This window comes from Aulonocara sp. 'chitande type north' Nkhata Bay, linkage group LG1 (genome assembly GCF_057382095.1).
Source record: "Aulonocara sp. 'chitande type north' Nkhata Bay isolate Kocher_YH1m ecotype deep benthic linkage group LG1, A_spYH_male_GT1.1, whole genome shotgun sequence".
Classification (NCBI taxonomy): Eukaryota; Metazoa; Chordata; class Actinopteri; order Cichliformes; family Cichlidae; genus Aulonocara; species Aulonocara sp. 'chitande type north' Nkhata Bay.
In genome coordinates this window covers 14,813,284-14,826,640 of record NC_141344.1, presented here as the reverse complement: position 1 = coordinate 14,826,640, position 13,357 = coordinate 14,813,284, and the positions used below count along the sequence as shown (strand labels likewise).

Here is a 13,357-nt window from a genome sequence, read left to right as displayed (position 1 = left end):
TGTTATGTATGCTGTATGTTGCTCTTACTTTTCTGTGAGATGCGTGGAACATGGAGATAGCTGTAGAAGCCAGTATAGATCCTCAGCTGGCTCTCAGTCACACTGTACTCCTTCAGGTATCCGTTCAGGGAGAAAGACCCAGTCCAGTCCAGCCAAATAACAGTCAGGTTACTGTCTACTGAGAAGGGGGATACATACTGGGGGGCTGAAGGGAGAAAGAATGATGGTAAGAGAAAATCTGAATGTGGTTTTTATCATTCTTAAAACTAGATATTACTGACTGCTTAAGCAGTAATAAATGTGTTACCTTCACTGAGAGTGTGGACAGTAGTCCAGTTGGAGGCAGTGCTGCCCATGTTATTAAAGCAGGCAGCTCTGAGCTCATATGTGGAGTACGGCTCGAGACCTGCGCAGTTTGTTAGTCACAGAAAACTCATAAAGCAGAAAAACGTTTCAAAACAGTTATCCCAGCATAATCAAGACTTACAGAATAAAAACTATTATTTTAAATCACCTAACATTGATTTTACGATTCTTTCTTACTGTATGTGTTACTTTTCAGTGGCACTGGTGCATGATATTTCTTTATATTCACCTGTAACATTGTAGCTCCGCTTTTTACCAAAAAAACTGATTTCTGTTGGTCCGTCAATACAAGGTAGGGGTATAGGCTGGGAGGGCTGAGGGCAAGGCGATCTGAGGTGAAGCTCACAGCTGGGTACAAAGAGTAAAGGAGTGTAAGTGAAAGCAAGATGATAGGGTTTCTTTCTTTTAGTTTGTATGTGCACTTTTCAAATAAGTAAGGAAGTACAGGTTTATTTAAGCCAAATCCATTTGGTTAATTTTTATTTATATAGTGCTACATCACAACTTCAGTTGCCTCACGCCACTTTTCAAGAACAAAATGTAATTCAAGATTTTCTCTTACCTTTCGATGAGTCCATTGGGCGACAAAGGCTCATCCCATTCCATCTGAACAGAGCGGGAGGTCACAGTGACAAGGCGAGGAGGAGGCTGGTGGGCTGGGGCAGCAGCAAGAGTGTGGAGCTCACTCAGCGGACCACGGCTACAGCACTGATGATGGTTCACAAAGAAGAGATTTTAAAAGTGTTAAAAAATATGGCCTCACTTGCAACTACAATACTCGGGAATGACTTTCAATCAGCAAAAGAGATGTAAGTATTTGAATCTGCATTTGAAATTTGACCAATAGGTGAGGTAATCATAAATATTTCCCATCCATTTTCTTCCAGTTATCTAAATCAGATTGGCAACAGGGACTTGTACCTATCCCAGCTGTCACAGGGCAAGAGGCAGGGTACACCCTGGACAAGTCGCCAATCTGTTGCAGGGCTAACACAATGAGACAGACAAACACTCAAGCCTACACCCAATTTAGAATCCCTTATTAACTAAACCCCAAGCATGTCTTTGGTCTGCAGCTGAAGCTGAAGGACCTGAAGATAACCCACACAGACCGAGAGAGAACATCCAAACTCTGCACAGACTATCAACAAAGATACCACATATTACCAGATAGTATTCAACTTTAATGACCGAGTATAGTTGTATAGACCCTGAGTATAATGCCTAACCTACATTTAGTATTATTACCTGATAGCAAGTACAGGCCTCCACTCCTACCCAGTACTGGGTATAGGGACGTAAATCGTGGAGTGTCTGCGGATGCGATGTACCCTCTGAGAGCTACAGGGAGAGGACAGAGAGGGGTAAAATGTGTTTAAGTTAACATAACAAGGACAAGTTATTATTAAGTGTATTACTGAATATAGTAGAAGACTCTTTACCAGAGTGTGGTTGTTGTGGTCCAGCGAGAACACTCTGTAAAGACTAATAATCCCATTGGGTTGGGCAGGAGCATGGATGTCCACTACAGCTGACGTTGCTGAAACGTGCAGAAAAATAGGGGGTCCTACACCCTGAGGTGGGGCAGGCCCTGTTCTTCCACTCACCCATGGACTGGCTGAATGACCAGCTGAATTAACTGCCCACACCTGTCAGATAAGACCGCACATTTATCAGTTATGTGGTAACTTTTCAGTTTGCACATTATGCAAGCACAAGTCAATAACTGATGTATAAAAGCAAATGAGAACATGTGATACAGACTATTTACCCCAAACATTAGGATTTCAGATGCATTTTATGAACTCTTCATGATGAAGACGGCTTTTCATAATTACCCAGTATTCGCCAGACCAACAGAAAGTTATACATCAATTCACTGGACCATCCATCAAAACTACCATCAGCAGTCAGAGCAAAACCTTTTCACCATGCAACTCACCACTAACATATCTGCATGACAATTACTTTTCACCTTCATCAAGGAGTCACACACACACACACACACACACACACACACACACACACACACACACACACCATAGAGTAATCTTATTTGTGTGGTTGTTTTGGGTATAATTAGAAGGTGTACACAGCACAGGGTCAGGCAGGGTGGAGATTTGCATGTGTAAGTCATCTGTAGCCTGTCAGAAGTAGTGCAGAAGGCAGATGGATGGGTCTGAGCTTTAGTGTTGAAAGTGTGTGTCTGTGCGTGTGGGTTTTTTGTTTGTGGGTATGATTGCAAGATTTCTGCGTGCATGCATGTGCATGCAGGGGTGTTACGAGTTGAATTAACCTCAATAATAGTCAATTAGGCCGTGATCAATCAGACTGATTGATCTAAGTGACAGCACAGATGGACCAAGATGGAGAGAGGAAGGAAGAATGGAGGATGGAGCGACTGGGGATCAGGGGGGAAGGAAGATAGGATGAAAGGTGGGCAAGATGCAGGGTAGCAAACAGAGGAATCAGGAGAAATTTAAACTTGGTGTTCTTTTGTATATAGATACAGATATGTTTAGTTCTACAGATAAGATTATGTTTAGATTGTAGTTATTTCCCACGACACACAATATATGTTAGAGCAAACTTCTGGGCTTTCATCACCTGCTCTGCTAACAGATTTCTCAAGAATATCAAAACTTTTCATATGAAATTAACACTTTACTGATAGTGTTTTCAGACTGGCAGCTGCTCTCCTCTTGCAATTAAACTGCATGTTTTTAGATAAAACATGGTTATTATAAGTGACACAAAAGGTGTAGCTCAGTGGTTATATTTCTGAATCGACAAACTCATTAGAAAATGCAGCCATATGTAAACTTCATTTTCAAAAAACATATTTAGATATATGTTCTCCGAATTTGAAAACAATACACTAAATATGTAGGAAAATGCAATGAAAGTCCAAATATCTTTTAAAAAGATAGAAACACACTAGTAGATCATGTTTATTTAGGTTATTGACATCATACTGATACTTTATGTGTTTATGTGTTACAAATCCTTTGATACTGATGAAAAAAGAGAAACTGCTGGAGAACTGAAAGATAAAAAAACTTTAATAGGATAAATGTTGCATATACAAATCCTAAAGCATATATGTATGTATCTATATATGTAAATATGAATGGTTCCTAAGTATTATTACTGTAAATGAACAAATGTATGTGCTGTTGTAAAATTTTAGTAGCGTACAGAGGGGAACTGAGAAGTAATTAGTTCTCTACTGTACATTAATTATGGCCTTGATTGCATGTTCTCCTGCAACGGTGTTACCTGTGGCCAGTCACATTTACTCATACTGTTATAAAAATTTGGATTTGGAACAAAGAAAGCACACTTAAACAGGCTGAAAAAAAGAGCAATAGCATCAGCTAAATGGATTTTCTTAGCAGCATTTTTAGATCCTGCGCAGGAACTGTCACATGACTTGTTGCTTGAGATGGTATAAATCAAATTTGCTACTGCTGCCATAAGAAATTATGAACTGCAGCAATAAAATACTTCTACCCAGCAACAACCATCTTTTCCCTACCCTGGTAGCAACACAGTGTACGCTTCAATGAGATGCATGGTTTTTGTGGTTTGATTAAAAAGTTTGTGCCACATAGACAGAATGGAGGAAAAAGTTCACAGCTAAAGTCAGCCCAGATCACCTTGCACTTGATCCACTGCTAAAAGACAGAACTAATCTCCTTGTCCCTATATCATCTACAGACTTTTTACTGCTTCCTCTCCTCTCTTGTCCTCCCCTCGTCCATTGGGCCATGATTTGGTTTATTAGACAAAAAATAAAAATATACCCTGTTAGTTTCCGTGGCAGCAAATGAGCCACCATGGCAACAAACGACTTCAGGAAACTTCCAGATAGTATTCCAGCCTTTTTATTGGAAGGCTGGACTGCGGAATCAAACTTTGTGCTCTGATAGGCTGACGGTACTACTTGGCGGGTGCATCTAGTTGAGGTGAAGGGGCTAAGTTGTGTGAAAGCGGGCAGTAATTAAAACCAAGCATAAAGCTGTCAATAGAAGCTTATGACCCAGTGTAATTAGCCTAATATGATTTCTCTCTCTGTGCTGTGGTGTGCTAAACTGAACTGACTTGTCCTTGTGTACGCCTGAAACACAGAGAGAAAGGATGAGGTCCCGGTAACAGACACAACATAACAGCTAAATAAAGTCAGGCAGACAGAGAGTAAAACAACCAAGCAGGTAAGTGGTACAGTGTGTACAGAAAGACAGATCAATACACTGACTAAGAAAACATCACTTAGTGCTTAGAAAAACAGAGAAACGCATGGTGAGATGAAATATCTATAAATGTTTACAGTTTCTATGCACTCTGAGACACTCACTTATGTTCACGTGGACAGAAAAAATCCCAAACAAAAAACACATGACTTCACCAATACTCAACACCGCATTGTTCATGCATCCCAATTCCCCAGAGGAAAATCCTCAGGGGACGTGTAGCGGTCACCATTAAAAGGTCTTTCCAGTACAAGCTCTGTTACCAAGGAGGCTAACAGTTAATTCGATTGGCTGGCTGGTAATCAGGAAGTGGGGTGCTCAGAGGGCCCAGTGATTAATGGCTCTGTTGCCCGCTCGTCATCTCCCAAAGCTCCTCCCTCCCTCCCTCCTCATGTCATAAATTAGGACCCTCGTAAATAAAGACGGTGCTACAATCAGGCAAACTCAATCAATTACACCGGTTCTCTGGCCTCAGCTCATATGTCTGACAGGCAGGAATGCTAATGTTATTGTTGCTTCCAAAGGGCTAACCTGTCAATTAGTGTACCAATGCACGAGCACAACAGCATGAATATGGACCACTCCATTTAACACCTGTCTGATTACTCGTGTGTTTGTGTGTCTGCGATTGTTCGAGTATATGGATGTCATACCAGTTGATGCATGAGAGTGGTCTTTTTGCTTTATGTGTGCGTGTGTGTGTTCTGACTTGTGCAGAAGACAAAAAGCAGGGCACTCATGCTCTGCAGAATCAAGCCTTCAACCTCTATATTTAAAAAAAATCATTTGAAAATGTTAAAAGATACTTTATGTTTGTGATTCTAGTGGCTACTAATGTCTACTGTCAACACTTTCAAACCTTCTTTTCTACCCAAAACAAATAACATACCTGGTACTGGTATACAGTGTATGGGTGGAGTCCATTATCTTTCCACGTAGTAGAGGAATTCCTGTAAACAGCTGTTACTGCATCACTGTTGTGGGTGGCCGTGGGACTATCCAGTCTGCGGTGCACCTCATAATACAGGATTCTACCATTTGGCTGAGCTGGAGGGGACCAGGTGAGTAGAAAGCTGGTCTGTAGTTTAGTATCTTTGTCAGGTTGGAGGTCTAACAGTGGTGCTGTCTGTCCAGTAGGGGGAGCCTCCAGCGTGAGTATAGATGACCAGTCACTGGAGGAACAACCTAGTTCTGTGCAAGCTTCCACCCTCACCTCATACCTGCCCACAAATAGAAAACAGAAACAGGGGACAAACAGAACATTAACATGGAGACATCATATAGAAAAGGCTGATGAGCTCACATGTTTTGAGTCCTGTGGGTTCACACACATTATGTGTACACAGAAATAGCCAGCCAACTGCAGATGCACCCTTAATCAGAAATACATAGTACAATGGTAGGTCCACACTGTTGTCAAAATGTTAAAAGTTGACTTTCTTTCTTTTCTTTTTTTTTTGATTTCCTGCTTTGAAAAGCCACCATCACTGATTCTGTCCATTTCACATTACACTGTAACGTTTTTTGTTTTGTGGTTTGTACGCTTAATTGTCCATGTGAACGTAAATAATAATATAGAGACTTAAATAAACATAATAGATTCTTAGAATTTTAAATTATTATTTTTTTTTTTAAAGTAAAACCAAGTGAAACTGTTCCTTGTAGCGACTAATCGCTTGTACATGATTCCCTCAGTTTTGGAAATTTTTGAAGTTTTACTGTTAGCATTGTCCATTGAAATGTCAAACTGAGTTGCGAAACATTTCTGCAACCAGTTTGGGGAACAAAGAACTATAACACCAGCAAAAGCTACACTGAGCATATATAGCTACCTGTCAAACTTGATCTAAAAACACACAGTTATAATAATAAATAAATGTGTTTTACTGCCTAAAGGTTGGAGAGTCGTGGAGACTGACTGACCTGTGGTAAGGAGCCAGCCCATGAAGAATAGCGTGTCTTTCTGAGAAGGCACTATCTTGTGGAGTGAAATCACTGCTGATGATGCTGAGCTGGACTGGATCTCTTTGATAAACAGTGTAACTCACTAGGTCTCCATTAGGACGGGCTGGAGGTTGCCACTCTACTCTCACCTAGTAAGATAAAGAACAGCATAAAAAACTTTCATTAACAAGATCTTGATTCAGCTTCACTCACAATGACTAAATAAACGACGACTTGCCTGGTTTGGTCCTACAGGTGTTAATGTTGGGAGACCCACACCAGACGGAGCTGATGGATGCGTCTTTGCAGTGGCTACTGTGCTGCTCACAGCGCCTCTGCTGTTGTTGGCCCTGACAACATAATTGTATTCCACGCTTGGCAAAAGTATGAAGTCGTGGTAATGCGTCTCCGTGCCAACATAGATAACTTCTCCATCTCGGCGGAGTTCGTACCCTGTGATGATGCCATTAGGGTGCTCTGGTGGTCTCCAGCTAATCTCCACTGACTCTGGGCCAGTAACCTTCAAATGAAACATAAAAGCACATCAAGCAGATTCCCCAGTTGTGTTTAATATTTGGTAAATAATTCAATTTATAAAATAGAAAATAACCAACGCTAGCAGAAAATAAACGCTGGCAATAAAGGTTTTAAATACAAGTCAAAGATAAACACACAACCTTAAGTGTCGGGGCAGACAGGCCAGTGGGAGGAGCTTCCTCTGTTGAAGTGGACATTGTGAGACTGGCAGTACATCCACCACTAGTACAAGCCAGCAGAACCAGTGTATATGATGTATGTGGCTGCAGGCCTGATAACACTGTATTTAGGTCTCTTCCACGATAAACCTGTTCGTTGTTAAGTTTCAGCACATATTGAGTCACCTCTCCATTCTGTGTCAGTGGTTTACTCCAGGAAACATGCATACTATTGAATGTGATTTTGTCCACTCTGGGAGCTTCCACTATGGCAGGAGGAGCCTCTAGAGTTGTGATGTTTGTATGAGGACTGGTGATACATCCCTCAGACGTGCAGGCTATGACTGAGTAGCTGTGTACAAAAGCAAAATAAAATGAAGTTTGGTCTTCACATTTATAAAGTTGTTAACCAGAAACTACAAAATAGTATGGCTACAAAAAACAAACAAAAAAAGCAATACCTGTATGCTGAAAAAGGCAGGAGGTCGTCATCTGTGTAGCTGAGAACAGTGGGGTCAAAACTGAAAGAGAAACTGATGTTGTTTCTCTTAATCCTGTAAGACTGAAGTACTCCATTAGGCTCCAAAGGAGGAGTCCAGGACACCACTACCTCACTGGGCCGGCCCTGGAGATGACTCACTGTTGGGGGGGCTAAGCCACGAGGGGGGGCTTGTCTGGTCATTACTGTTACCCAAGGGCTGCAAGTGTGCCCAGCTGGGTTATAAGTACAGACACTGAACTCATACTGTGTCCATGGACGCAAACCATATACTGTATAGGAGTAGGTTTCAGCCTGTCGTGGGGACGCTTCTCTGAAGAGGATCTGTTGGCAGCACAATATTAATGCAATTTTAATTGTTAACCTCGTAAACTGTGATATTTTTTAAATATATATATCAATAAAAAAACAGGACATAAAACAATATTTTATAAACTGGGAGCTCTAGTATATTCTACCAAGCCCTCCTACAACTGGTCAGATTGACTCTAAATTTAGACATTTTAAGAGTTTCACCTACTTTCCCCCTTTCAATATCCTCTTCTTTACTTCTCCCACTCCCTTCTTCTTCCAAACGCCTCCCAAGTAAGAAATATTCTTTAATTGGCCCGTTGGGTTGAGAAGGAGGGCCCCAGGTAAGTGACACCTGGTCTGAGCCAACAAAGAGAGGCCTAGGGGGAGACTGGGAAGCAGGTGGTGCTGCTGCTGTGGCAATGCGCTGAGGAGGGGTGCGTGTGCAGCCTGCTGAGGTACAAGCTTCAAGAGTCAGCGTATAAACGGTCCATGGCTCCAAACGCCGAAAAAGGAAACTACGTGACAAACCACTGAACTCTAGGTTCCCCTCACTGTACAAGTTATACATCTGCAAAAGGAGACAAGAGAAAGAAGAGAAATTTCAAGACAAATATGAAACATATGGGTTTAAGTAGGACATGCGAACAGCACTGACTTTAGTTGCAGGTTGCACATGTAGCATACACCAAAAAAATATGTGAAGTTGTGCACATATAAACTACACTGAGATATTGTGCTTCATGTTTCTGGGGGTCTTGTGGACTTTCACATGTGGGTCTATGTATGCTATATTGCCGTAACTACCTTGTTACTATTGCATCTTATCTTAGGTGGACTGCACTATTTGGTATATGCTCAGTGATTTTCTTATGTGTATCGATGTACCGTGATGACTCCATTTGGAGACTGTGGTGGATCCCAGCTGAGCAGTAACGCCCTGCCCTGCTCTCTCTGCTTCACTGTGAAGTTAGGCACGCCGGCTGGAGAAGCCTCCAGGGTCCTAATGTCCACCCACGGACTGGACACGCTGCCTGAAAAGTTACAGGACAGATTCATTGGGGGTGTTCAGTAGCTGGTCTAAATCATCTTTTAAATTAGTTTCTCAACAAATTCAACCTACCTGCCCGATTCAAAGCTTCTATTCGTAGACTGTACTGACTGTATGGTTCAAGACCATAGACTATTGCCTCTAGCTGTGAATCCTGAGAGAGACAAAAAGAGCAGTGTGTGATATAAAAAGATAGGAGATAAAAAGGTAACATCATGAGAGAAAAGGTTGGAGAAAGAGATAACAGGGAAGAAGAATAGTGGGGTCAAGACATGGTTGGGTGAAGACAACAGAATAATTGGTCAGGCGTTAAGAAGGAAAAAAATGGCAGATACATAAAGGCTAACATGAAAGCGGGTAGAGAGCCAAAGCAAGAGACGGGAGAGACAAAATTAGTTACACAAACAAATCCTGCATGAATAAAAACCAGAGCATTACTCATTAAAACATGGAATGAAAAGGAGCATTGAAACAATGGCAAGCTAAGATGACATAACTTGGGATTTGCCATATCAACATTTCAACATACATCCTCTGCAGTGGTAAGCAGACACCAGAAAAGTGGCAGAGACTGAGAGAGAGACTGGCAGGCAGACAGCTGTCCCTTATGGGTGAATTCAAAGCTTCCAGATTGTGTGTTTATGTCACACATGCACCCTTTCATATCACATACACAAACAGACACAGGCACAGGATGTCTGCCAGTAGCTTTAGGCAGTGGGACCTAGCCCAACACCCTGGCAGACACAGGGGCAGTGTGTATGCGTGTGTGTGATACAGAGGGAACACCATTTACTAATTGATAAGAGACACACTGTTGTTTCAAAAGGCCCTAGCGTGCGATGACATGGTAGTCTGGGAGCACCAGGCTCCAGGATGTAGCATTGCCTATTTGATTTTGTGTTTGTTTATGACTGTGCGCTTTGAAGCAGGTATGAGAGTGATGTTTTTCAGTGTGTGTGTGAACATATTTGTGTGGATATACAACACAGGAGATTACACTTCTTTCAAGAGTTGAGTCTGCAGTTAAAATTGTCTGTTCAGGACTGTATGCTTTCACATAACCGAGCATATGTAAAGAGATTAACTGGTAACCCACTTCAATGCAGCGTCAAAGGGATCAAAAAGACTCAGATTCAAACTGAGTCAAATGAAAACCCAGACAAATCACCGTAGCTTGGCACCAAGGATGAACCAGAATGCATGTATTCACTGTTTTCATGTCTGGAAGCCAACATATTTTTCATCCACAGCAAAATAGGATTAATAAGCCCCTAGACACCTAGACACAAGCTAAATCCTCCTGCAAATCACAGCACTTCTCAGTAGACAGAGGGAGGGAGGGACAGAGCGAGAAAGGGTGGGGAAAGGATGGGAAGAGATAGAAAGAGAAACGGGTGGTGGGAGAGAGAAATGGAGACAAAGGAAAAAAAGACAGTGGAATTTAAAAAAAAAGTATGTGTCAGTAGAGTAATGTAGGGCAGAGAGTTAAAAGAGAAAAAGTAAGAGGTGAGTAAGTTAATAACTGATGAAGCAAATAAAAGAAGGTGAGACAGAGGAAGGGGGTGAGAGAAAGAGTAAGACATGGAGAGATTGAGTGAAGTGGAAAAAGAGGGGAGAAAGCTAAAGCGGGTGAGAAAAAAAAGATAGATGTGGCAAAAGGGAGACACAGATTAAGTGAGCAGGAATGAGAGATCTCTCTACCTTAAAAGCCAGTGAAATATGTGAGGCATGTGGCCTATAAAGCGGTTAACATATGCACATTGTCAATAGCAGCATCTGGCGCTGGCAGATTTTATAGGAGCGTGGAGACTCTGCTACATGCCTCTAGATGGCAATACATTCAAACACTTTATCACTGAAACACACCACATTAACGGCCTGCTCGCTACATCACACGCACACACTCAAAAATCAAGCACTGTGAAATTCACACACACAGGCACGCAGACAGGCTGTAATCAAACAGTGTAGCACTGAAACACACAACTATTACATTACATTAACAGCTCCCTCAATAACTATTCCTCTCTCATACATGCACTTTCACATACACACACAGCGTGCAAAGCCACACAAAGACAAACACAGCCACACCGAGCAAATACTTTTAAGGTATCTGACAATGCGTAGGTAATGGCATACATGAAAAACTACAAAATAAATATAGATAAATCAGTGGGAGCACATATATGAAAATACTGAAAACCATACAGCTGGGACTGTAGTTCCCAACCTGCTTCTTCCAATTCAGCAATAGGTATTTATAACCTCATTTCAATGTTGGGGCCAGCTTCCAAATGGTAAGTAATCTGCATGTATCAAGTGCTTCACAAAATATAAAGTATTCCACTTTGTGAAACACTGAAGTATTACACTCATACTTCTACATACTGTAGAAGTAAAACTGCCAACAAAAACCACCCAAACCCACAGCCAACCTATCAAGGACCACGGGGGAAGCTGCAATCTAAGATATGAAAGGAAAAGGTTCTTGTCAAGCTAAATTCACTCTGCATGGGCTGGTGCATATGTGTGCGGATGATCAAAGTCACCAATTAATCATACAAAATGCAAAAGAACAGAGAGGGGGAAAGGGAGGTCAAGAGAAAGAAAGAGAGACAGGGAGGCAGCGTAAACAAGACAGAAGTACAGAAATGGAGACAATGATCAGGAAAGAAGAGAAAAGAAAGGAAGAGGTCTTGTTAATTTATACATTAAAGAGCTCTTGGATCTTAGATGGTTCAACACAACTTAACATTGACTGCAAAGAAGCAATCTATTCAATCTTCTGTATCTTTCTTCTGACTTCTCCTGTGTGTGTGTGTGTGTGAGCTAAAGAAGAGGCCCTGTGGACTGAGTGCCTAAATTAAAGTGCCAGCCTGCATGTGTGTGCACATGTACTGGTATCTGTTTTTATTTACTCAAGTAAGGCCACATGTGGAGCGTCTTGTTTTGTATGTACCAATGTGTCCCGAGAACTGTTCACGCACGTGTGTGTGTGTGTGTGAGACTGCACATCTGTGGATATGCGTGATATTCAGGTAGAGAGGCATTCCGCAGCCAGGGGGACAGTGTGTGATACTAATTAAGAATAACCATGTGTATTTGTCAAAAGAATTATGCTGATTATCTCACAAAGGCCACAGTTCTAGGCCCCGCAGAGAGACAGAGACAGACCAGCATTAGCATATGGCTACACACATGCATGCACATACACAAACACTTCATTTCACTCCTTGTATCGAACCCACGCATGATAAAAGAATAGGTAAACGTAAGATGAGCGCCCAAGAAAATACATCAAAGAACAATGCCTAGTGACAGATGAATGGGGTCCAACTGGTCTGCCTTTAGGACGTTTGTCTCTACAGGCCTTCTCTGGCTTCTCTGCTCGGTCATATTAATTCCTGCAGAGATAATAAAGCACCACGCTGTTTCAGCTTTTTTATTGTGTGTCTTACTTCTTTCATGTATGTGATAAAACATGTTAACATCAGATTTGACTTAAATGATCTTAATTCAGCTCAAATCACTTCATCTCATCCAGTTCAGTTCCATTCAATTCAATTCAATTGTCCAGCCTATTAGTACAAGCTGTGCCCTGACCAGCCCTGTGAGAGCAGTAATTGTTTTCAGAGGTTTCTGAGGTGAGCCAGTACACCACACACTGATCTCTTGCACCCCATGCCAAGCTCTCAAGCCAAGTTTGTGTGTGTGTGTGTGTGTGTGTGTGCATATTTATGCGTGCATGCCTAATTCAATGCTGCTGGAACAATTGCCCTGTGTCTGTTTGCAAAATGCCCTGCATGGGTGTCCCTGCTAGTCAGGGTGCGTTAGACAAACCCTGACACATAGAGACCTTTGTGCGACACGTACACAAACACACACATACACAAACACACCACACAGACACACGGAGTGGCCATTAGGCATGTGTTATGTCTGTGGCCAGCACAGATGTAGAGAGGGACTGCAGGGGTCTGGAACAGGCATGCCCACTTCACACAGACATTCATGATTGGCTCTGGCATCTGTGGACCCCGGGAACAGCATATTTAGTGTGTATATATATTCTTGTGTGTGCGCGTGTTTATATTTGTGTGTGTTATGCAGCCAAAGACCAGTGGACAAATTATAATGAGTAATGGTCAGCATGCTAAAAATCCACAGATTTCTTGTGAAATTAAAATAAGAGAACATGTTAATGATATATTTTCAGATAAGCTTTATTCCATAAAACAAGGCAATAGAAAAA

General features: G+C 41.8%; 1 protein-coding gene across 6 annotated transcripts in view; it reads right to left on the bottom strand.

Moving 5' to 3' along the window:
* Nucleotides 1–13,357, bottom strand: part of ush2a (Usher syndrome 2A (autosomal recessive, mild)) — a 223,142-nt gene that overhangs the window by 5,329 nt on the left and 204,456 nt on the right. For all 6 annotated transcript variants that reach the window (XM_086282620.1, XM_086282377.1, XM_086282304.1 and 3 more), the window contains 14 exons: nucleotides 9,172–9,253; nucleotides 8,937–9,082; nucleotides 8,278–8,619; nucleotides 7,720–8,081; nucleotides 7,241–7,610; nucleotides 6,802–7,083; nucleotides 6,543–6,712; nucleotides 5,509–5,839; nucleotides 1,809–2,015; nucleotides 1,615–1,707; nucleotides 929–1,074; nucleotides 596–714; nucleotides 308–406; nucleotides 29–205 (listed from right to left, as the gene is read on the bottom strand). In XM_086282620.1, the coding sequence (XP_086138746.1) occupies nucleotides 29–205; nucleotides 308–406; nucleotides 596–714; nucleotides 929–1,074; nucleotides 1,615–1,707; nucleotides 1,809–2,015; nucleotides 5,509–5,839; nucleotides 6,543–6,712; nucleotides 6,802–7,083; nucleotides 7,241–7,610; nucleotides 7,720–8,081; nucleotides 8,278–8,619; nucleotides 8,937–9,082; nucleotides 9,172–9,253 (2,926 nt within the window). The remainder of the gene's footprint in view (nucleotides 1–28; nucleotides 206–307; nucleotides 407–595; nucleotides 715–928; nucleotides 1,075–1,614; nucleotides 1,708–1,808; nucleotides 2,016–5,508; nucleotides 5,840–6,542; nucleotides 6,713–6,801; nucleotides 7,084–7,240; nucleotides 7,611–7,719; nucleotides 8,082–8,277; nucleotides 8,620–8,936; nucleotides 9,083–9,171; nucleotides 9,254–13,357) is intronic.